The sequence below is a fragment of the Pelophylax lessonae genome (genome assembly GCF_965119305.1).
Source record: "Pelophylax lessonae genome assembly, chromosome: 12".
Classification (NCBI taxonomy): Eukaryota; Metazoa; Chordata; class Amphibia; order Anura; family Ranidae; genus Pelophylax; species Pelophylax lessonae.
In genome coordinates this window covers 206,358,236-206,384,399 of record NC_138779.1, presented here as the reverse complement: position 1 = coordinate 206,384,399, position 26,164 = coordinate 206,358,236, and the positions used below count along the sequence as shown (strand labels likewise).

The following is a 26,164-nucleotide window of genomic DNA, read 5'->3' as shown; positions in this document are numbered from 1 at the left end:
AGAATAAGAGGAAGGTGAAGCTTCTATCAATCTACAAGTAATATTCCACCCCCATTGTGTTTAGCTGGTTAGTGGGTATGGAGGAGGAGGGAGGGAGGGAGTGGGCTGTCATTTACCGCTGTGTATACGCCCACATGTGTGACTCTATAGTGACATGGGCTGCTCAGATGTGATAGGAAAGAAATCTCTGCATGGAAACTCACTGAAAACTGAGCATGTGCAGAGCCGCCAACACTGCTCTGGAAAATCCCCAACTGCAGTGGGGGCATGGACAGAAGGGGGGCGACAGAACAGCAGGTTTATTGCCGAATACAGAAAATGATACACCATTTATTGATTGTTTTTTTTTTCATGATGTGCATTTAGTGACACTTTAAGCTGCTCAATAAAGATTCAGGGAAGTGGTGCTTTATCAAATCCTAGATGAGTCACTGACTGATGAAGAGACCTGGCATTGTGTACCAAGCGAACTTTTAGAGTGGTTGTTACCACAACAATGCATATCACTGCCAGACCCTCTATTATATCTAGGCATAACACACAGGGTTAGCATTTTATTAAACAAAGCTTGTAAATACCTTTTTACAGCTATATTCAGGCCAGTTATGTGACTCCCAACCGTCTACTATTCTGATCCCTGGGCTACAGTGGGAGGGGCCGAGATCTCCCTCTGACATTAGCCATGGAGGTTACGTAGCCACTCAGCCCCTCCCACAGTAGCCCTGTATCGGAGTAGGAGAAGGCCAGGGGTCACGTGACCGGCCTGAAACTAGCTGTAAAAAGGTATTTACAAACTTCGTTTTGATTAACACACTTATAGAGTGTGGTATACTTAGATATAATAGAGGGGCTGGCAGTGACAATTGGTAATATTTTATTCTCTGCTAATAGTGGGGGGGGGGGGCAGAGACAGAGACACAGACACGGAGCTGACCGGAAGGGAGGGAGGGGGTGAGGGGGACAGAGGGGAGCTGCGGATGATGGAGGCATGTACGCGGACCACGGTAATCAGGGCTCAGCAGCCATGATTATCGTGGTCAGGACACAGAAGGGGATACAGGAAGTGACAGGATCAGCCAGGATTTTTTACAGCATAGAGTGAGGCAGATTAGACAGCATGAGCACGGTGCTGTTTAATCTGCTATAAGAGAACAGGATCTCTTTTTTTTTTTTTTTTTTAGGGTAACAAGCACTTTAAAGGTACCAAGTCACCCATATGTAAAAACAATATTTTTTATAAACATTAAGGTCCGGTTCACACTTATGCGATGCGGGAAGGCTGCGAATCCGCAGCCTGTTCCCGCATCGCACACGCAACCCCGGCAGTTCACACTGCCATATGCGATACGTTGGGGTTGTCAATGTAATCTTAACGACACCCCCAGTTTGATCGCATATCGCAGTGCGATCGTGCAGTTCGCACAGGATCGGATCGCACAAGTGTGAACCGCTGTGCGATCCGATCCTGATGCGGCTGCCAAAAAGGGTCCCTGTGCGTGTTTGCTGCGGGTGCGGTGCGAATTTAGCCATACAAAGTGTATGGCTGAACTCGCACTGCACAGCCGATCGCATGTAATGAAGGAGCAGTGCGCTCCGACATTACATGCGAACCCCCCACTCGCATAAGTGTGAACCGGGGCTAAAACCATATCAAGAATTAATCCCATAAACAATAATCACAACTAAATCAATAGACCTCATTCGAAAAAAGGGATATGTCACACTCCGAGCTAATCATATACAGTATATATATATATATATATATATATATATACACACAGTATATATATATATATATATATACATACACATATACAGAATATACTGTACACACACACACACACAAGGGGTCTTCAAAACTTTTTCACACTTTTATATTTTAATTCGTGATGGCGGGAGGAGTAGTATTTGGTCATGTCTGTGTCATGTGACTTGTCTGTCTGGTAAGCCGGCTGACAAGTGAGATGTACAGTACTTTGTCTTTGAAATGCTTAATAAAAAAAGTTTTAAAAAAACGCAGAAACTTTTTGAAGAACCCTCATACATAATCACACGATCCACCATTATGTGGTCACAAAAAAACATTGCTGGGGTGGGATCAGCACAATTTCTACGTGTTTTCCCAAGACAAGTTTCGCTTCTTCAGATTTTTGCATAATCTCCTAAAATTGGATGTGGCACCTGGCTACTCCAAGCCCCAATCAAAGTTGTACACTAGCTCATGCTTCTGAACCTCCTAAGGTAAACTGACCCCACCCCCCCCCCCCCCCCCCACGATATACAAATGCCATATTTGAGCAGTAATGTTTTGGCCTTCTCTTTCAAATAGTTTTATTGATTTTTCAAACATACAGAGTAAGAAACACGTGAACAAAAATTTGGGGAACAAAGGGGGAGCAGGCTTAACACAAATTAGCGTACTCAAAAGAAGATAAGAATATCCATTATAACCAGCAACCACAGTATAAACTATTTTTCATTCTCATACTACCTAGTAAGGCCTAGGGTGCCATCTAGTGGCACAATACAATATTGCCTAACATTCCTGTGATCATAAGGTAAGATGGGAGGAATACCAATCTGTCCATGTCTGCCACCATGACATTTCTCTTGTATATGCATCGTGAGTAGGTGCCATGAGTAGCTCAAACATTTTATGAGTTTGGGTTGTGGCTATTACCTCTGAGATAGACGGTGGTTGGGGATCTTTCCACCTCCTTGTAATATTTATTTTGGTTGCCAGCAGTATATTAATCACCATTTTGCGGGACCTCAGCGGGATGTTATCTATCGGGATATGGAGCAGAGCCAGACTAGGGGAGGGCTGCACTTGGAGCTCCAGTAGTCGTGATATCAGGGCGAACACTTCCCTCCAAAGTGCCAGTATGGGGGGGCATGCCCACAGTATATGTAACAGATTGCCCTGAGAGCCGCAACCCCGCCAGCAGGCGGGTTGGGCTGACGGATCAAATTTTGCTATTGCGCTCGGCGTGATGTACCATCTCAGGGACACTTTTAGGTAGAGTTCTCTCAGGGAGGCGCTTAACGTGGCTTTTTGACTCGACACTATGGCTTTTTTCCACTGTGATGAAGAGAAGGTGCACTCCAGATCTCGTTCCCATTTTATAAGGGGGGTAGTTTTGGTGAATACCTCCTTCTCACTCAAGGTGGAGTAAAAAAGCGAGATGCCCTTAGCGGACCTTAGGGGTGTGGTTAGGAAGTGCCAGACATTAACAGGGACTCTGGCTCGGAGCTGCGGGTTTTTGCGAATGCATGAGAGTATTTGGTTATAACAGAGCCATTCTCCTTTACCTAGGTGCAATTCAGCTGTCAGTGTTTCAAATGATTTTTCCTTGCTATTGTGGTGTAAGTCACTCAGGTATATAGGGGGGTATTCCCGCCAAGCATGGAGGTCTAAGTTTGGTATTAGTTGAGATAATCCCATTACCGGAAAGGGGATTTCGATAAGCGGGGTGTTCTTCCATTTAGTGTGTGTGAGGTGCAGCCACGCCACTACTGTTGCTCTAATAGTCGGCGATACATATTTGGGAAGGCGATCGCCTTGCTTCCTGCTGCAGAGCCAGGTGCGCAAATTGGCTTCAGGGGTCGTTGCCCGTTCCATCAGGCCCCAGGTAGTATCTGGAGTCGGTAGGAACCAAGTTCGCATTTGTGACAGTATGGTAGCCCAATAGTAATCCAACAGATTTGGCACAGATGCACCTCCCACACTCCTGGATTTCATCAGTATGAATCTAGCGCATCTAGCGCGTTTGCCTTGCCAGAGGTATCTGGACAGCATAACCTGGAGGGAACTAATGTATGTTTTGGGTACAGGTATCGGTAAGGACCTGTACAAGTACAGCAGCTTAGGCAATGTGCACATTTTGAAGGCTGCCAGTCTCCCGGACCAAGTAAGTTCAAACTTGGAGAGAGATTGGAGTTCAGTGGAGAGTTGCAATTTAAAAGGGACATAGTTGGCTCTAAATAAGCTGTCTGTGGTCCTAGTGAGTGTGATTCCCAGGTAGGTAATGCCCTGGTCAGACCATTTGTACGGGAAGGATTGGGTTATAAGGTTTCTAGTAATGCCATCCACACCCAGGTCTAGGATGTTAGATTTGTTCTCATTGACTTTGTACAGGGATATGTCCCCAAAGTCCATGAGGATTTGCTTTATGCGCGGTAAGGAGGTGGTTGGGTTCGATATCATAAGAATGACATCGTCTGCGAAGAGACTGATGCGATGTTCTAAAGAGTCTGCTGTGATGCCCGAAATTTGCGGGTCCGACCTGATCTTTTGGGCAAGGGGTTCTATCGCCAGGTTGAAAATGAGAGGAGACAGGGGGCATCCCTGCCTCGTCCCATTCGTGATTGCGAATGGTGCCGATAGTGTGTTGTCCACCAGGACCTGGGCTGAGGGATTAGCATACAAGGCCATGATCGCGGAGAACATGGTTCCTCTTATATCAAAACGTTGGAGAACTTCCCTCAGGTAGCCCCAGTGTACTCGGTCAAACGCCTTCTCTGCATCCAAAGATAGGAGCAGAGAAGGCGTTCTGGAGGCATGAGCGGCGTGTATGATGTTAATGAGTCGCCTTGAGGCGTCTGCAGATTGCCTGCCTTTAGTGAATCCTGCCTGATCCTTGTGGATAAGTTGTGGCATGTAAGTCATTAATCTAGTGGCAACCGTCTTGGCATAGATTTTCACGTCCGTATTTAATAAGGATATTGGGCGGAAATTTTGTGGGGTATCGGGATTCTTGCCGGGTTTAGGAAGGGTGACAATTGTGGCAGTAAGCATCTCTGAGGGGAAGGAGGACGATAGTGCTGCCTCATTGAAGACCGCGCACAGATGCGGGGCTAGAATGTCACTGAGAAGATGGTAGTACTCATTGATCACCCCGTCCGGGCCAGGAGATTTCCCGGACGGCAGTGATGCAATGGCTGTTTTTACTTCATCTACTGTAAAGGGCCGATTGAGCTGTGCGAGTTGTGCGGGAAGTAATTTAGGAAGCTCTATGGAATCTAAGAATGTGTTGATGAGTTCCGGTGTGGGTGAAGATGGTTGGGACGCTTGGAGATTATACAAGGAATCGTAGTAGCTGCTGAACGCGTTAGCTATGTCCTTGGGGTCATGCAGCTTGGCTCCGGTAAATGGGTGGTTAATGGAATTAATCCTATTTTTAGTACGCTGGCCTTTCAGTTTGGCTGCAAGCAGTTTGCCCGCCTTGTTGCTGGTGGCGTAGTATCTCGCCCTGGATCTACGGAGGTCACGTTCATAGGAATCTAGCAGGTAGGACCTGAGTTCCTGTCTAAGAGCCATAAGTTGGTGTTTAAGGGCCATTGAGGGGGCAGATTGATTTTGAGTCTCTACCGTAGCTATCTCCCTTGTAAGTCTATCAATTGCTTGGGTCCTTTTTTTGTTCAGTCTATGTTGCAGTTGTATTAACACACCTCTACTAAATGCTTTATGGGCATTCCAGAGGACAGCGGACTCCGATACCGACCCCGTATTGGTCTGGAAGAATTCTAGCACTGAATGTTTGAGGCTATCAGCATTATCTGGGTTTTTGAGAACTTCTGCTCTCGCCCTCCACGGCTTAGATGTGGAGGTCTTAGGTGAGATTGTTAGGGTAATACTGATCGGGGCATGGTCGGACCAGGTTATAGGAGCTATCTCGGAGTCCACTGCCCTCCGTAGGATTGCCTTGTCAGTCAAAATCACGTCAATACGAGCATATGAGTTATGCACAGCAGAATGGTCCTGTCTGAGGGGTGGTGACACCTCCACACGTCGAACAAGTCGTGCTTGTGGATAAATCCTTGCAGTGAGGGCTGGAGCCTAGAGGAGCTGGCGGTAGAGTCGAGGGTCCTGTCCGGTGGCAAGTTAAAGTCTCCGCACAGTATCAGAGATCCTTTTTGAGCCCGTCTAACAGTTTTGAGTGTGCGATTGAGGAACCGCAACTGGTGCACATTGGGGGCATAAATGGAAGCAATGGTGAGCGGCAGTCCATCTATAAGGCACGTCAATATAAGGAATCGACCGTTGGGATCAGCGATGGAGGATAGGAGGGAGAAGTCCACAGACTTGTGTACGGCTATTAATACCCCTTTCCTCTTTTTCGGGCAAGATGCAGTGTAGACGGTGGGAAAATCTCTATGTGCACAAGAGGGAGTATGTGAGTCTAGGAAGTGAGTCTCTTGAACGCAGACTATCTGTGCTTTGTGACTCAACGCTGTACGCCACAGAGAAGCTCTCTTGGCTGGATGGTTCAAGCCGTTAGCATTCAGTGACAGTATTTTAACCGTCATTGAGGTCTAAGGGAATGTGTGCGGTGTGGTTACTCACAGATCCGATGATACCAGATGGTGGCTGGAGGCAGAGATGAAGGACTGGTGGAAAGTGGAGCATAGGGTTTTCAGAAGCTTGCAGATGATGCAGAAGAGTTTGTGGTCTCCTGTTGGAGTGCCAGCTGGAGAGGTGGACTTTCGCAGTAGTCACATCGTCATGGGTAAAAGGGTGCCTGCTGGATGGGAAGGGGGAAAACAAAAGACAAAAGGTAGAACAAAACAGCATGAAGAACAATAAGGAGATCATTGGTATATGACCGTCTCCTGGTGGGGGTAAAACAGTTAATCAGCCAAGCAGGCTAGGTGGTCCAGGTATATCCATTTTGCTTGGTAGACATCCAGAATAATGCGGAAGAAAGGTAAACGTAACCAGAAAGAACCAGACTCGGAAGCCGGTGTGTATAATCAAGTGTCTCTCAGGTTATGGTGGGGCACAGTGTGCCATTGCTGAGGGATCTTGCTTGGGGGTTTCTTGGCCCCAGCCGGGGGTGCAGCTTCGGGGATGATACCCCATGTTTGTAGTAGTGACAGGCCTCTCTCAAGGTTGGTAATGGAATGGGATGATCCGTTCCTCTCTACCACTATTTTGGAAGGATGCTTCCATTTATAGGGAAGGTTGTGGTTTCTGAGTGCTTTCGTTATAGTGGACAACTGCCGCCTCATGTCCAGAGTGTGCTTGGAGAGGTCGGCAAATATTTGTATAGTGGCGTATGGGTCGGGAAATTGGCCCAGTGATCTAGATTTTTGCAGTATGGATTCCTTGATGTGGTAAAAGTGCACCCGTAACAGGGTGTCTCTGGGAGTGTGCTGAGGCAGAAATGGAGGTTTAGGAACCCGGTGTATGCGGTCAATGGTTAAGTCCAGAGGAGTAGCTCCAGGAAGAATCGTGGAGAAAACCTCCAGGGCAAATTTGTGTAGCTCTGCGGGCGGGACTGATTCAGGTATGCCCCGGATCTTTAAATTGTTTCGCCTAGAGCGATCCTCTAGGTCTGCTATTTTCGCTTTAAGCCACTGGTGTTCCGATACGTGTTCGTCATGTGCTTCAACTAGATCATTTACAGTAGATACCATGTCAGACATGGAGGACTCCACATTATGGACTCTATCCCCAAGGGAGTGGACCTCAGTAGTGAATCTATTAGCCAGGGCCACTATGTCAGATTGCAAGGAGGTATGGAGTGCAAACATCATATCTTTTAGGGCAGTGTCCAGTATGGGTTGTCCCACAGTAGGGAAAGCGGCAATAGGAGATACCCCCAGGGATACTGGTAGCAGAGAGGAGGTGGTGCGGCCTGAGTATGAGGCCTGTGCCTGTGCATCAAGCCGGAGCTTGGATTTGGCTGGACTGCTGCACGTAGGGCTGGAAGGCTCAGGGGTGCAGGGGGACACAGTACCTGTCTGCGGAGGATCGCAGGGAGGTCGATCGTCCGGCAGATCCGAATAGTGCTCCCGCTGTCTCTCCGGAACGGCAAGGCCCGAGCCGCCGGCGCCATCTTGTCGGCCGCTCCGGGATGGCGGCGGGAAGAAGGCCGTCAGTTTCTTCGGTCCCTTCTTGTTTTTGCGCTTCCCGGTCATGGCTGCAGGTGCAGGAGTGATAGGGCGATGCTGCCCGGTAAAAAAGAAGGCTGGATGCCGCTTGTAGGTGTGCGGATGTCGCTGGATGCGGAGCCCTGGAGCCGGAGCGAGGGATCAAGCTGCCATCAAGGTCCCGCGCCGGCCACGCCCCCCATGTTTTGGCCTTCTTAAAGTCAAAGAGAAGTAAGAACTCCGTGTCTGCATATTTATTCCCAGTCAATAACTTAAAGTGGTATTAAAGTTTCAGCTTGAAAAAAGAAAAAATAATCATGTCAGACTTACCTGCTCTGTGTAACGGTTTTGCACAGAGCAGCCCCAATCCTCCTCCTCTCAGGTCCCGCATCGGCGCTCTGGCTCCTTCCCCTTGAACAGTGCACCCAATAGCCAGTGACTTGCTATGGGGGCACTGGTGTGTGCTCGCTCGGCCCTGCCCCCCGCTCTCTTCTCACTGCTGCGATTGACAGCTCCCTCTCATACTGCTGTCTCAGCCAATGAGAAGAGGGAGTCCCAGGAAAGCTGAGGCTCTTGCGCACATTGCTGGATCGAGTGGGGGCTCAAGGGAGTATTATGGGGCTATGGGAAGAGCAATACACAGAAGGTTTCTTTACCTTCATGCATTGAATGCATGAAGATAAAAAGGGGGCTCAGGTGTGTATTATGGGGGCTATGTGAAGAGCAACACACAGAAGGTTTCTTTACCTTCATGCATTGAATGCAGGAAGGTAAAAGGGGGCTCAGGTGTGTATTATGGGGGCTATGGGAAGAGCAAATGAGGAGAGGAAGTCCCAGGAAAGCCGAGGCTCTTGCGCACATTGCTGGATCAAGAGGGGGCTCAAGGGAGTATTATGGGGCTATGGGAAGAGCAACACACAGAAGGTTTCTTTACCTTCATGCATTGAATGCATGAAGGTAAAAGGGGGCTCAGGTGTGTATTATGGGGGCTATGGGAAGAGCAACACACAAAAGGTTTCTTTACCTTCATGCATTGAATGCATGAAGGTAAAAGGGGGCTCAGGTGTGTATTATGGGTGCTATGGGAAGAGCAAATGAGGAGAGGGAGTCCCAGGAAAGCAGAGGCTCTTGCGCACATCGCTGGATCAAGAGGGGGCTCAGGTATGTATTATGGGGCTATGGGAAGAGCAACACACAGAAGGTTTCTTTTTTTTTTTTTGAAAATAAATTTTTATTGAGGAAATAGTATACATGAACAATAACAAAATGCAGAGGATATTAAACTGTGCACATGTATGGCCCACAGAAGGTTTCTTTACCTTCATGCATTGAATGCATGAAGATAAAAGGGGGCTCAGGTGTGTATTATGGGGGCTATGGGAAGAGCAAATGAGGAGAGGGAGTCCCAGGAAAGCCGAGGCTCTTGCGCACATCGCTGGATCAAGAGGGGGCTCAAGGGAGTATTATGGGGCTATGGGAAGAGCAACACACAAAAGGTTTCTTTACCTTCATGCATTGAATGCATGAAGGTAAAAGGGGGCTCAGGTGTGTATTATGGGGGCTATGGGAAGAGCAACACACAAAAGGTTTCTTTACCTTCATGCATTGAATGCATGAAGGTAAAAGGGGGCTCAGGTGTGTATTATGGGTGCTATGGGAAGAGCAAATGAGGAGAGGGAGTCCCAGGAAAGCAGAGGCTCTTGCGCACATCGCTGGATCAAGAGGGGGCTCAGGTATGTATTATGGGGGCTATGTGAAGAGCAACACACAGAAATTTTTTTTTACCTTCATGCATTAAATGCATGAAGGTAAAAGGGGGCTCAGGTGTGTATTATGGGGGCTATGGGAAGAGCAACACACAGAAGGTTTCTTTACCTTCATGCATTAATGCATGAAGGTAAAAAACCTTCATGCTTTTCAACCACGTTAAGCCCCTTTCACACAAGCAAATTCTGTTCCAATCAGCAGAAGATCTGATTGGAGCAGAGGAGGCAGAAGACACATCAGTGTCTGCTCAGTATCTGCAGAGCAGACACGGGCAGAGCGCACTCTGTTCTATGGGGGCCTGGAAGTAAGCGGACTCCGCTGTCCATTTACACCCAACTACCTGCAATCCACTTCACCTTAGTAGAAGAGGACAGAGACCTCTCATTCGGCCCTGATTGGACCCAGAGGTAGCCGGGTATAAACAGACACAGGTTCGTTTACTCCCTCCTTGTCCATAGGGATGAATGGACGTTCTGATCAGGTTCGCCTGGAAAAACAACAAGCAGACCTGATCAGAACGCCAATCTGAAAGGGGCCTTAGAAACCACTGGATCAGGAAACTGATATTTGAAAATCTGAAGTCAGCAGTGGCCCCTATGCTTCCTCAATAATGACTTCCTTTAAACCAAACCTCTTTTTACCCATCAATCCATAAAGAAAATTAGCCAGAAACCCGGTACCTTCCAATTTCCAAATACTTTATTAGGCTACATTTAAAAGAGGCAAAATACAGTTACCACGTTTCAGCCATGTGGCCTCCTTTAAATATGTTTTGAAGAAGGCCGCATGGCCGAAACATGTTAGCTGTGTTATGCTGTTCTTTTTAAAGTAGCCTAAAAAAGTATTTGGAGCTTGGAATGTACCGGGGTGCTGGCTAATTTTGTTCATGGATTGATGCCTTTGGAGTACACACTCCAGCCATGAGCCCCCAACAATTTATGAGTAAAATTTTTTAGAGTATTTTACCAATGCAGGTCAAGGCAGAAGGTTCACTTTAACCCTCTCACTCCTTGTAGCGCTAACTCAACCTTTCTTTGCTCTCCTGCTGCTCTGTTAAGCTGTGTGGAGGTACTTCCATGTATGATAGAGGCATGTGACAGTGCAGGGCCAATCGCTGAGCACTAGTGATGTCACATGGGGAGGACCCACAGCTCATTGTCAGCTATGACATCACAGTCATTTCTACACCTTGTGAGGGATCAAAGAAAATTTGACTATATGATGCTGGGAAGGGAATGATGGTGCACTTGTTGCTTACTCCTGCATAGGCAATGCACCCCACCAGTGTAGTATCCAATGATGTCCAAACCCAAGCCATGCTAACCAGTTTTGCGCACAAATTGTACAAGATTAGCACATATCTGCAGATATCTGTATTATATTGAATACAAAATCAAATTTCTTTTTTACAGAAGAAAAAGAGCTTCAAGGCCACCAAATCCAGCAACTGAAGAAGACTCCAGATATACCAATGTCTACATGAATGTTATGGTCAGCATTTGTTTTTTTAATAATTTACTTTTTGCAGGTTTTCTTCAATTACTTAAACTTAAAGCCATGCGATCAATATTGAATAATGGTGCAAAGGTGACAAAGTTCTTGAAAAAAACAAAACGAGATAAAGTCTTTACATAGGCTGACCAAGAAGCCGATAAACATAGGCGTGCGCACGCTAATCATCCTGTGGGGCGCAGATTCCCCCTGTTTAAACCCCTGATATTTAACCAAAAAAAAAAATTGTAAAAAATAATAAAAACTAAAATAATACAAATAAAAACTACTGACACCATCCACTGCCCTACTGACACCACTCTCTGCAGTTCATTCTGCACTCCTGTGACCAGAGGCATAACTAGAACTTTCAGGGCCCTGGTGCAAGAAACCATGAAGACCCCCGGCCGTTGCCCTTTCCCTCAAGCCTGGGGCTCTTCCCACTGATCCTGGGGCCCTTTAATCTCATTGCGGGGCCCTTTATTACAGTCCCACAGCGGGACCCTTTCACAATTTCTGCAGTGGGCCCCTTTCCTGCCATTTGGTGGAATGCCAGGGCCCGGTTGCAAGTGTGACCTTTGTGATCCTGGAAGTTCACCCACTGGTGTCAGTAGTTTTTATTTTTTGTTATTTTAATTGTATTATTTTTTGTCATTTTATTTTATTTTTTTTACAATGTCACTGACTATGACTCTGTCCATTCAGAAAAGAAAGGAGTTGGTAAATTACATATTTACCGACCCCTTCCTGGTTCTCTATTGTTACGCATCCCCTGCAGCAGCCGGCAGGAGAGGGGAGGGAGCACAGTGGGGGGGGGGTCAGCACACAGTGGGGGGGGGGGGACCAGGGGAGCACACAGGGGCCCAGAGACAGCAGAACACAAGTGAACTGGATAGGAGGAGTGGCGGGGCCGGATACAGAGGAACCAATCTCCTCCATTTTCCTCCTGCAGCTACAGGAGGAAAAAGGAGGACAGTGATTTCTCTACATGCTGCCCCCGCCCTCCTCCTATCCAGGTGTACAGGGGAGCCGCACAGGCGCCCTGGAGCATGGGGCCCGGTTGCAATTGTGACCCCTGTATTTGCACCCCTGCATGTGACCCTTTTTCAGCAGAAGCGGACTGAAGTCCTCTCTCTGCTGATGTCACAGATGTCAGTCCAGGCACCGCGTCATCACGACAATGTAAGTTGGGATCCGCCAGGTGCCTGGACTGACAATACATAGAGAGTATACACCGGGCCTAGAGACTATGGTGTCTGTGTATGCTTGACACACTCCGTCTAGAGACTCATCAGTATATCAGACAGCCTCAACTAGGTCGTGGGGAGCCACCGCAGCCAAATAGCAGTAACAATGTAAAGAAGGATGGGGGCTATAGAACAGCTCCGTGGGAACGGCTGCATTAAGGGATGCTCACACCAACTATGTTAATTTGAAAAAATCTTTATTGAAGAGCAAAAAAGACACAGTGTCTAAAATGCCCCCTATGGGGGAACAGTGTACAAAATATAAAGGTATCAATGGTGAAAATATACAACAAACATGACAATCAACATAAAACAATGACTCACACACACCAAGCCGGCCACACATACGCTCCGGAGGTACTGACCAACAGAATAACATACAGGCTGCATACGTTCCTAAACGGAATCTATGGATGCTGCTCTGTTATGAGTCTGTTGGTCGGCATGCCACAATGGAAAAAATTGCACCACAAAGTGAAAACTTAGTCACTTGAACTGGATTTGTCATTACGGTGTGGTACACACATTGCATATAATATATGCCTAATTGGTCAGCAAGCTACTAATAAACCAAGTCCCTGGATAAGGTTGGAGTTCAGAAGTTCAAAATTCAAAAAGGGGATGAAAAAATAGGAAAAACCAGTAATTTTCATTCAAAAACAATATGTGTCATTCTTGAACTCATATAGATTATGATAATATTTTTTGGGACTTTGCTGCTTCAATTGAAGTCCTCAAAGACTGGAATGCAGTTGGAGGAATGTCTGTGTGTCATTGCTGACGAGCTGGATGTAATTTCAGTGCATTTAAACTGAATAGTAATAAATGACTCCTAGTGGGTGACAAAGGAAGTTCACTTTGATTATAGGGGTAACGGGATCAGGCCAGCATGATCACCTTGCCACAATGAAAGTCTCTCCTTATTAAGAACCAAATACGGGAGCTAGGGGAGAGACGCAGTATTGTTTGCTAACTGCGCAGGCTCACACCACTTCAGGGCTGTGTCTGGTATGATAACATAGTAATAGACATTTAGTCGACCACAGAGATGTGGGTATCAACTAGTTATTTAGCCCAGACCTGCCGGTGTTCACTGCCCTTTCTCTATCCCCCTTTTTGTTCCAAATCAACTGTGGCTCACCGTAAGTTCTCCAGGCTGAAAAGAGCTGCTCAAAGACGGGAGACCGCTGTGACCCCTCCGTGGGTGAAGTGAACATGAAGGCCCAAAGTTTTCGTTCCGCTATCAGGGTTCCACGAGGAGGCAGCATGTACCATACGTCGCGGACTTATTACGCCATTCACAGGAGCTGGAACGCATCAGTGGCACTTCCGGGTGTTGTGCGGCCGGCGTGTGACGTCAACGCGTTTCGCGTGCGTGACGCACGCTTCTTCAGGACGTCATTGGTTAGTACGGAAGATCAATATAAAGGGGGTAGCCTGATTGGTAAGTGCAGACAGGTGACAGCACAACAGACATTCCTCAATACTGCTTCCTATGTAATTAAAAGACCGGATGGTGTAGCACCATCTTGTGGTTAAAAACAGGTAATGCTAATTATTTCATATTAACTGGCTAGTATTGTTGTGGCTCGGGGACTTGACTTAGCATAACTGTTTAGGCAGGGTCAACAAAGGTATAGCGATATGGTGGGATTACTTTAAGCCAGTTAAGTCACTTAATGCAAATTTTGCTGCTGTAGTTAGGCTTCATTTACTGAATAACACCGCGACTATTCCCAAGATTGACTCAAATAGATATGCTAAAAAGTACTTGAAATTAAAAATGTCTTCATATGGGATTTGAAACGAAGTTCAGGTCAAAACCACAGCCTGGCATTTTTAGCATATACAAGGAGATGTTTTAACCATCTCATTTAGGTTAATTTATAGAAGGTAACTATATAGGTGGAGTTCATTCATAAATTTATAGAGGGAAGAAAATAATTAATGATGCTATAATAAGCATCATCAAATACTATTGTAAGGACCTACAGGACTATTTTCATAGATAAAGGGAATTAGTGCCAATAATGGTATGATAAGCAAAATCGACCAGGGCATTAATAACCTAGTAACTCAATAAAAAGAAAAGGGAAGGGCCCGCATAAGGTTAGAAATATAATATATACTTCAACTTGTTTCACGGGCAACAAGAATGATGTCACGTGAAAAAGTCAGTAATCAAGTGGTCATATTCCCCATTTTATCTATGCCATATTGGGGCTCTATTCTCCCATAGTTGGATTTTCCCAAGCTGATCTTTCCACCTATCGAGTTCCTAATTCCCTAAACAAGCCTAGTCCACCTATCCTTCAACAATACCTAGATGTTATGGTTCCAGAAAGATACGAAGACTCATTTCTGTGTTTAGGCCTAGGGGTACCAAAGTCTGGAGTCTAAATATCCAGGCCTTCTCCTCTTTTAACAGGACTTTATCAAAGTCTCCTCTCCTAGAAGATATCTTAAGAGCCCAGAAGCCTATTACTTTCAGACCTGAAGGGTCACTATTATGCTTCTCGGCAAAGTGTGTGCCGATGGGAGTATCTTCCTTGAGACGCACACTTTTGAGGTGTTCTCCTATTCTAATGCGTAGTTGCCTTTTGGTCTTTCCTACGTACATTTTGTGGCATGGGCACGTGATGATATACAGTACCCTGGAGGTGGAACAGTTTATGAAGGACTCAATGCCATAGATGACCTTTGCTGTAGAATCAGTGTAGACCTGAGTTTTAGTTACATGGCCACAGATCTGACAGTGACCACATGGGTACATCCCCTTTAAGGGTTTCAATTCGGTAAGCCAGTTGGTTTTAGGGGTACGTGTGAACTCGGAGCGTACCAGGTGGTCATTGAGATTTGTGGCCCTTTTGGCCGTCAGAAGTGGTCGCGGACCCACTATATTTTTCAGTTGTTCATTTTTCTGCAATATATGCCAATGTGATTGAAGTATTTGTTTCACTTTATCCCAATGACACCCGTATTTGGTGATCAAACGCGGCAAATTAGGATTTTCCGACTTTGGTTTTTTTTGGGTCAGTAAACTATCTCTATCCTTGACTGCAGCTTTTTTCCTAGCTCTCCTGATCACTCGGTGTGAATAACCTCGCTCACGGAACCTTGCATATAGCTCTTTAGATTCACGGATATAATCATCATCGAGTGAACAATTACGTTTAATACGAGTAAATTGTCCCACTGGGATCCCCATTTTTTGGCTGGCTGGATGGTGACTGTCAGCCCTAAGAAGGGTATTGGCAGCCGTTGGTTTTCGATATGTGGTGGTGACTAGTTTGCCTTCCCTGAGCTCAACCTTTAGGTCGAGGAAGGAGATAGTTCTCCTGTCCGCAATATGGGTCAATCGAATATTGCGTGAATTGGCATTGAGTTCTGACATAAACTGCTCCAGCTGGAGTGGTGTACCATTCCAAATCATGAGCACATCGTCTATGTACCTCAGCCAGGTTAGGGCATGGCTGAGGTACATAGACGAGGTGTACACCACTTCCTCCTCCCACATTCCTAAATGTAGGCAGGCGTAGGAAGGGGCCCATGGGGCTCCCATGGCCGTGCCTCTAATTTGTTGGTAAAAGTGGTTGGAGAACTGGAAGACATTGTTCAGTAACGAATATTCAAGTAATTCCAGAAGGAATTCGTTCTGTGAACCTTTTAGGGGAAATTGTTGTTCCAAAAAATGATAGACTGAGAGTAAACCCCAGGGGTGGGGGATAGAGGTGTAAAGAGACTCCACATCAATACCTACAAGTAGGATGTCCGTGGCAAACTCAAGGTCCTTGATCTTGCCCAAGACGTCCCCCGTATCTCTCACATACGAGGGAAGGTCCAGGACAAGATCCTTGATCAGTGAGTCGAGATATTTACCAATCCTATCCAGTGGACCCCCACAGGCAGACACAATGGGTCTGCCCGGGGGGTCCACTGGATTTTTGTGTATTTTTGGTATGATATAAAATGTGGGTATGTTATACTCCTCCACCTGCAGATATTTTTTCTCCCTCGTGCTAATCAATCCTGCTTCATGGGCAAACCCTAGTTTTTCATTAATACCACGTACCAATTCTGGTAGTGGATTAGAAGAAAGTTTTTTGTAGGTGGCTTTGTCCGATAGAAGACGTAGAGCTTCTTTTTCATAGTTATCAACTGTAAGCAACACAACATTTCCCCCTTTGTCACTTTTCTTGATAATCAAATCACTTGCTTCTTTAAGGTCGCGTAAAGCTTTTCTTTCATCGCGTGTTAGGTTATCGGAGGAGAGTGAGTCCCAGTCAACTAATTTAAGGTCTTCTTCCACAAGTATTAAGAAAGAGTTTAGCCACTTGTTAGTACAAAATTTAGGCATAGTGGTGGAACGTATACTGATGTTGCTCTTTCTCAGCTTGTCAACATCTTGAGGGACCTCATCCTCCTCCGAGAACTCACCCGCTTCATCCAGAAGTGACTCTAAGGCTGACAGGGCTTCCTCTTCTTTTGCATTTGATTGTAATTTATGTGGAGTGACAGCACTACCCTCATGCACTAGTCTGTAATAGACCTTTCTGAGGTAAAGACACAAGTCTTTATATACCTCGAAGTGATCCATGCATGAGGTTGGAGAGAAAGAAAGGCCCTTAGTGAGGACGGAGATATGGAATTCATTTAGTACAAAATTGGACAAGTTAATAATTTTTGAGTCAAGGGGACTGGCAGTTGGAGGAAGGGAAACCTCTTCCTGATTGATAGACTGATTGGAACTACTCGTTATCGTCGGTTCCGTGGTCTGGTTCGTTGTTCCCAGACATTCCCTTGGTCTCCTGGTTTGTCTCTTTCTTTTTCTTTGCCTCCTTTGCCTTTTTTGGGGCCCTTCTTCAAGATTCCTTTGGGAGTGGTAGGCGGAGTGACATCCTCCGCCATACCTTCCCTTAAAAAAGTGACCGATCGATCATCATCATCACTTCCTGAGGGCATGGATTCATAGCTAGAGTTATTCCTATAGCTCCCTCCTCTTCTTCTTGACCTATTCCGTCTGTTTTTGGAAGCTAGGTCAAAGATTTCCCCCCGGGCCCAATCGTCCAAATCTCGTTGGAATTTGGACTGCTTAACACTTTTTAGATTTTTTTGGGTTCTCTCTATTTCTTTTTTGAGATTATCATTTAACTTCTGGAATTCTTCCAGTTCTTTATGTGGTTCTAGTTTATCTAATATATTTTTCGTTTCTTCCTGAAATTCTTCCAATTGTATTTTTTCTTCCTCCACTATTAACGCCATGACCCTAATACCATGGGCAATGCATTCTGCTTTCCACTTATCCAGAAAACGTTCTGTGTGTAAGTGCCTAGCTGGAATGACTCTTTCACGCAAACCTCTTGGTATAATACCTTGTGTTATGTACGATTCCAAAGACAATACATCCCATTTTCTGTTGAGGGACCTAACAAGTAACTTCTTGTGGTCCCTGAACAGATTTTTTAAAACCCCATAGGGTTCCGTATCTTTGGTAGTGTCAAAGGTAGCCCTGATTTCCGCATCTAGGGATTCTCCTAGCATAAATGCCATACTTTAAGTTATTCAAAGCTGGAACTGGACTATGATACTACTCAACGATCAATGAAAAAAATTTATATATATCACCACTATTGCCTGCCCCAGAGCCACACCAAATAATCTACATATAACCAGAGATACTAAGAGAAGCATTAACCAAGAAAGCCATGCATGGTCAATTATCACCAAAATGAACTCAAAATCATACATCTACATTTCATGAAAAAATGACAGTGTGTCAAATTTGCTCTATCAATCTAGACGGTATCTCAAAAGGGCAGGTGTATAGAAAGAAGATCCTTAATAGATCAAAATGCGATTGAAAATACATAGAGAGTATACACCGGGCCTAGAGACTATGGTGTCTGTGTATGCTTGACACACTCCGTCTAGAGACTCATCAGTATATCAGACAGCCTCAACTAGGTCGTGGGGAGCCACCGCAGCCAAATAGCAGTAACAATGTAAAGAAGGATGGGGGCTATAGAACAGCTCCGTGGGAACGGCTGCATTAAGGGATGCTCACACCAACTATGTTAATAGTTAATAGCCTGGACTGACACCCAGATAAGCCTCTCAGTGAGCTGCTGAGAACCTCAGCGCTCAAGAGCAAGAAGAGGGCAGAGCAGAGAGTCACTGACTGACAGTCACTGGCTCTCTGCTCAGGGAGCGGTCAGAACTGAGCGATTGGTGGTGTTCGATCACTTGGTTCTCAGTGCAGAGGTACCGGGGGGACCGATGCAGCATCGAACCGATGCTGCATCCAACTAGGTAGGTATAATTCTCCAAAAAGAAAAAAAAATGCCATACTTCTCTTTTAATACTAGACTTAGTTGGCGCCCTTTGGTGTTTGCTTTTCCTACTGTCACTGAGTCCCCTCCTGTCCTTTTGCATATACTTAGAATCTTGATGGCAGAGCCAAAATGAATAAAATGATACAATTGCAGTCTAATAATCCTTATTCTAAAATGTCTAGGTGCCCCATAATCCAACATCTGTCTCTGAAAGTCCTTATGCAGCATTGCAGACAGACAACAGATGTCCGGACTATGAACAACTACAGGTAACAACTTCCTAACAGCCAAAATTATTGTACTTATATTGTTTAATCAGTCCTTGTCACTAACCCATGCCTGTTTAACCACTTCTGCACCGGAAGGATTTGCCCCCCTAATGACCAGGCCCTATTTTGCGATTCAGCACTGCGTTATTTTACCGGACAATTGCGCGGTCGTGTGACGCTGTACCCAATGAAAATTGATGTCCTTTTTTCCCCACAAATAGAGTTTCTTTTGGTGGTATTTGATCACCTGTGCGATTTTTATTTTTTGTGCTATAAAACAAAAAAAAGAGCGACAATTCTGGAAAAAAAAAAACAATATTTTTCACATTCTGCTATATAACATTCCCCCAAAAAAATTAAAAATCTACATTTTTTAACATTTTAGGCCAATTTGTTTTCTGCTACATATTTTTGGTAAAAAAAATTTGCAAGCAACGTATTTTGAGTGGTTTCTGCAAAAGTTATCTCGTCTACTAACTACGGTAAAAATTTATGTCATTTTTATTGTTTTTTTTTTTTTTTACTAGTAATGGCGGCGATCTGTTATTTTTAGTGGGACTGCGACAGATCAGACCCATAACTGACATGCACTGTCACTGTAATAATGACACTGGCAGGCTGGCAAGGAAGGAGTTAATACTGTGGGTGATCAAGGAGTTAAATGTGAGCCTAGGGGAGTGATTCTAACTGTGGGGGGGCATGGCTTGTGAAATGATCACAGAGATCTGTGTTCCTACATAGAAGGATCACAGGCGCTCTGTGATCATTCCAGGGAGAAGAACGGTCAGCTGTGTTTACAACAGCCGACCGTTCTTCTCTCTCAGCGGGGAGCGATCGCGGGAGTCAGCCTGCCCTGTGCATCTGAGTCCCCACTGACGAGTGGGGGTGGGAGCACGCCACCAGCGGCGGGCGCTAGGCCCCCTAGCTGCAGGCATGACCGATGTATACCTACGTCGGTTCGCGCAGGAGCGGCTGCCTGCCGCAGTATAATGTGTTTACAACAGCTGACCGTTCTTCTCTCTCAGCGGGGAGCGATTGCGGGTGTCAGGCAGCAATCGGAGCCACCTGACCCGTGCATCTGAGTCCCTGCTGCCGAGTGGGGGTGGGAGCTCGCCGCCAGCGGCAGGCGCTAGGCCCCCTACTTACAGGCATGACCGATGTATACCTACGTCGGTTCACGCAGGAGGGGCTGCCTGCCACAGTATAACTGCGGCGGGCGGTCCTTAAGTGGTTAAAGGAACATGTCTAGTTAAATAACTCACATAAGCATTTTTTGTTTGCCCTTGATGTGCTGAAACAAATCTTTTATGTATAATCATTTCTGAAGCTATGGAGTCTCTTGGCTCCAGATACATGGAACTGCTCTTTGTCCCCAGCCCTGATAGCCAAAGTCCTGGCAGGGGCTGGAGAGACCCCACCTAATTTCCAAATACTGTTAATGCAGATCTCCTTGGCCACTGCCTGCTTGGTTGGCATCAGGGCTGAGGACGGGGATTAGTACACATCTGATTTTTCGGCACACTGAGGGCAAAAAGTTTTCAAAGAAAACAGCCCTAGCATGTTTTTGTTCGAGTATCAGAGATGTCCATCATATTAGTCCTGGGTTGGGGACAGTTTACCATAAAATATAAGTGACACTAAACTGTTGAATCAGGAAGGTTGGCAACTCGGATTCTATTAAACAAAAGTACTTTATTTGCTACATGGGTACACAGTTACAGACTATATTCTGACGCGTTTTGGCTATGGAGCCTTCATCAAAGCACACATATTTGATCTAAAAACTCTTATTTATAGCAAAACAAGATCAAATATGTGTGCTTTGATGAAGGCTCCATAGCCAAAACGCGTCAACACGATCAATTTTCCGAACACGCAGCGGGAGGACGGCTAGAGGAAGGCTGGGGAGGACGGCGGGGGATCGCAGGGGAAGGTGAGTATCATTCTGGGGTAATCCCGAGTGTGGCTCAGGGTTACCGCTTTTGGCACTAAATATTAACCCCGAGCCACACTCGGGAATACCGCTAGGGAAGTTAATGTATAGAATGCATCAAGATAAAAAAAATCTTTTGACTTTACACTCTGCAGAGCTCACTGAGGAGAGCTCCGAGAGCTGATTGGAGGGAAGGGACACACCCCCTTCACACAGCACAAAGGAACAGGGCTGAGGCGTCACGTCCTTCACGTCCCCGCCCCCCCCCCTCCTGCCGCCGTTAATGTATAGAATGCATCAAGATAAAAACACTCTTTGGACTTTACACTCTGCAGAGCTCACTGAGGAGAGCTCTGAGAGCTGATTGGAAAGAAGGGACACACCCCCTTCACACAGCACAAAGGAACAGGGCTGAGGCGTCGCGTCCTTCACACCCCCCCCCTCCCACCGCTTTCCGCAGCTCGCCCACCGGGAGACCCCAGCAACCAGCCTGCATGGCCGCCGAAGAGAAGACCCGATCAAAGTCGCATTCGGCTCTGATCGGGTCTCCATGCAAAAACCCAGAAGTGATGTCATGACATCACTTCCGGGAACTCGGCACCAGATTCAAAAAAAGGACAGCATTCAAAACAGCCAAACTTGGCGTTTTGAATGCTTTTAACCTCCCTGGCGGTATGATTCTGTCAGGAATTACATACCAAAAGCGGTACAATTCTTTTCATGGAAATTTGGCGTTATGTATTATAGGCCTACAATTCTTAGTAATTACTGACTTAAACCTGACCAAAACAAGACTCTAGTAGACATCCCAGATGTGATCAATTTGAAACACAAACGCATGAATTATAATCAATAATATAATTTTATTATTTAATATATAATATATATAATAAAATTATATTATTGATTAGATTATAATTCATGCATTATATATATATATATATATATATATATATATATATATATATATATATATGTGTGTGTGTGTATATATATATATATATATATATATATATATGTAATATATAACGCATGAATTATAATTGAATCAATAATATAATTTTATATATATATTATATATATATATATATATATGTGTGTGTGTGTGTATATATATATATATATATATATATATATATACCGGTATATATATATATATATATATATATATATATATATATATATATATGTATATATATATATATATATATATGTATATATATATATATATATATATATATATATATATATATATATATATGCATATATATATATATATATATATATATATATGCATATATATATATATATATATATATATATATATATATATATATATATATATATATATATATATATATATATATGCATATATATATATATATAATATAAAATGTGTTATGTGTTTGTGTTTTGTGCAACGTTTTTTTTTTTTTTTTAATTTCCCTCCCTAGTTCCGCTCCCATGAAGCATTGCTGCTGCAGGGAATGGAACTAGGAAGTGATCACACCGACGGAGGACGGAGGAGCGGCGGGACTCTCGGCTGGCGATCTCAGCAATGAGCAGACTTGTATAAAGTACTCGAAATTTCTACTTGAGTAAAAGTACAAGTGCTCGATCAAAAAATTACTTGAGTAGAAGTGGAAGTGCTCGCAGAAAAAGTTACTTAAGTAGAAGTACTAAAGTATTCAACATTTTTTTTACTTAAGTATTGCAAGTAGTTTTTTCAAAAAATTTGCTACTTAAGTACTAAAAGTAAAAAGTACCAGTAGTTTTGAAAAAAAATTTCTACTCAAGTACTGAAAGTAGAAGTACAAGTACTGTGTTATGTAGTTATTAAAGAAAGAAGTCAAAAGTATGAACATCATATTGTTTTTATTATTTCAAATGATTTATTCAAATGATTAACCTGTGTTTGTTAGTAGTTTCTTGATGCACTTTAAGCGCTGTAGCACCATTTATTTGTTTGTTTCATATTTTCTTTTTATTGGAAAGATTTGGTATAGCAGCTTTTATTATACACAGCCTTTATTTTCGTATGCGCTGATTTACAAATGACATTATACACATTTTTTTGAGCTTTATGCAACCTGCCATTTACTGTTCTGGCAGTGGTAATTTTTTTAAAAGTAACGAGTAACTATGCAGCACAAAAAAAAAATACTTGAGTAGAAGTATCAAAATCATCGAAAAAATGTAGTGAAGTAAAAGTAGAAGTAGGAGAAAAAAATTCTACTCTAGGAAAGTACAGATACCGCATTTCGGTACTTAAGTACAGTACTTAAGTAGTTCTACTTCGTTACTATACATCTCTGGCAATGAGAGATCATCGCTGGATCGCCAGGATAAGGTAAGAGACACCGCTGCGCTCTCTGCACATCCACCCCGAGTGTGACTCGGGGTTACCGCTCCTGATAGAAAAAAATCAACCCCGAGTCACGCTCGGGATTACCGCCAAGGTGGTTAAGTGCAGAGGAGGGGCAGAGGAGGACCCCCGGATCCCTCCACAAGAGTACCTGTCAAGTAAAAAAAAAAATGTTATATCGGCCAATATCAGCCGATACCGATACGCGATGACCAAAAGATCGATATCGGTATTGGCAATGAAAAAACTATATTGGTCGATCCCTAACAGATACAAACGAGCCCTTTTAGGGCAGCCATACTGCTGATGTGGCCCATGGTGAAGTTTAATTTGACACCCATGATCTAGAAGGATAAACCACCGTCCCATTCAAATCAAGTGAAGAGCAGGCGATGCCATATTTATTTATTTATTATTATCTCAGACCTGTCAGTAATTAATCACTAAAATAATGATAAATGTTATGTTAAATGAATGTATTTATGTATAAATGATACGTCTCTCATCTTCTCCTGCTGCTATTATTAGATTTATTTTAATTTAAATAATTCACACCTTGCCATACCTTGCAGCCACAAGATAACCGAGCCAGGAACAGGCCACCACTTCACACATCCTATTCGGAGTATGAAGAGGTCATCCCATTCAGAAGTCAACCGAATAAAACGTGGAAAAAATAATTCCTAATAATTGCTGCGCCTGTTGTAAAGCCTTTTTTCATTTTTTTTTTTTTTTGTAAATAAATGACTCTTCAATAAATATGTAAATAATGTATTTCTATAAAATGTTGTATTAAATAAATATAACGTTTATAAAAAGAGAGGCTGCATTCAAATTCATTTTCCAAGGAGTAAAGTGTTTTTAAGCTGGCCATAAATGGGTCATTTTTTTTTTTTTTTTTTGTTCAATGAAATAAAATGGAACCAGATTCCCCCCATCTACACATTGGGGGTGAATGGGGGAATGATTCTCACATAGGCATGCGCAGGGGGTGTGCCTGGTGTGCCTGGGCACACCCTAATCTCCCTGTGCGGCACAGATTCACACCAAAGCCCTAAAAAAAATAGTTGTAAAAAATAATAAAGAATGAAATAATAAAAAATAAAAAATACTGACACCGTCCACTGCCCTACTGAAAACTCCACTGCTCTACTGACACCAATTAATGTTTTAAAACATTTGGGTACACACCCTAATGCTATAGGCTGCGCACACTTATGGATTCTCACTGAGCTATTGTATTCTGACAGCAGAGATCCCCGCCATCCGAATACACTGATCAGTGCTGCCTGCTATAGCCAGCAGAGCTGATCAACCTGCATTTATCCGACCCAGCTGCATTTATCTGCCCAAAGAGCAGAGCGGGCGGATGACAGGACCGTAGCCGCTCCGTTTATGCAGAATAAATATGGACAGAAGCCGCTTTGCTCTATGGGCGGTCAGGTGTAAACGCACTCTGCTGTGGATCTTCGGCTAGAATGACAGAAGAGCCGCCTTCCTATGTAAACAAAGCAGGCGGCTCTCCTGTCAGAGAGGCAGGGAAAGATTGTGTGATTCAGCTAAGCTCACCGGTCTCTCTCTCCCCCACCCCACCCCCTGCCCACACAGTTAGTAAGCACAAAAGGGAGCACATTTAACCCCTTGATCACCCCCAGTGTTAACCTCTTCCCTGCCAGTGTCATTTATACAGTAACAGTGCATATTATTTAGCACTTATCACTGTATTAATGTCACTGGTCCCCATAAAATGTAATCAATGTCAGTTAGGTGTCCGATCTGTCTGCCGCAATGTCGCAGTCACGATAAAAATTGCTGATGAGACCCCGTTCAGACTGCGGCGACGCGACTTGGTGGGGCGACCTGTGAAGTCGCGGTGCACAGCATGCACCGCGACCTCCGCGCGACTTGCACGGACTTCATATAATTGTGTCGCTCCTATTAGAATGGGTCCTGTACTACTCAATGGCGAGCGACCCACTGCAACTTGTCAGGTGACCAAGTCGCGCTAGTGTGAATGGACCCTTACTAGCAAAAAAAATAAATAAATAAAAAGTCCATAAATCGTTCCCGTAGTTTGTAAATGCTATAACTTTTGGGCAAACCAACTATTCTACATTTTTTAGGATTTTTTTTTACCAAAAATATGTAGCAGAATACAAATTGGCCAAAAATAATAAAAAAAAATAGATTTTTTAAAAATTTTTTATTGGGAATGTTATATAGCAGAAAGTAAAAAATATTGTGTTTTTATTTTCAAAATTGTCGCTCTTTTTTTTGTTTATAGCGCAAAATCTAAAAACCGCAGAGGTGATCAAATACTACCAAAAGAAAGCTCTATCTGTGGGAAAAAAAGGACATTGATTGTATTTGGGTACAGCGTCGCACGACCGCGCAATTGTTAGTTAACGAAAGCAGTGCCCAATTGCAAAAAATGGCCTGGTCATTAAGGGGGTAAAACCATCCGGAGCTGAAGTGGTTAAATCCCCTCTGGCTAAACAAAAGCAGCATTATAGTGAAATTGGGCACTGATAACGCACAGCCTGTGATTTCAGCATTATGTTTACACTTCAAATTCAAATGGAATTCAATGTGAAATTTATGTCAAATTTCAATTCTTATTTCGGAAATTCAGACAAATTTTGTTTTTCGTTATTTGGAGAATTCAGTAAAATTCATTTGTACTGTAATTCAGGGATTCGGATAAATCCAAATCTCCAAATAACAAAAATTAATATTTATTTGGAGTGAAAAGAACTGCACATGTCTAGACCTAACTAAGATTTTTATTGATGGTGATATTTCTATTTTCCCTATGTCTGGAGATGTATATCAATAAGACAATTATTTATTCCTCTGCTAATCTGTTAAATTAGAAATAAAATTTT

At 44.0% G+C, this 26,164-nt stretch overlaps 1 protein-coding gene across 1 annotated transcript in view; it reads left to right on the top strand.

Annotated features, from left to right (window-relative positions):
• The window catches only part of LOC309569002 (uncharacterized protein), a gene marked incomplete at its 3' end in the record, with an annotated part of 112,617 nt that overhangs the window by 19,131 nt on the left and 67,322 nt on the right, over positions 1 to 26,164 (top strand). The window contains exons 5-7 of the mRNA XM_082274763.1: positions 11,055 to 11,133; positions 18,895 to 18,981; positions 23,852 to 23,930. Of these exons, the coding sequence (XP_082130889.1) occupies positions 11,055 to 11,133; positions 18,895 to 18,981; positions 23,852 to 23,930 (245 nt within the window). The remainder of the gene's footprint in view (positions 1 to 11,054; positions 11,134 to 18,894; positions 18,982 to 23,851; positions 23,931 to 26,164) is intronic.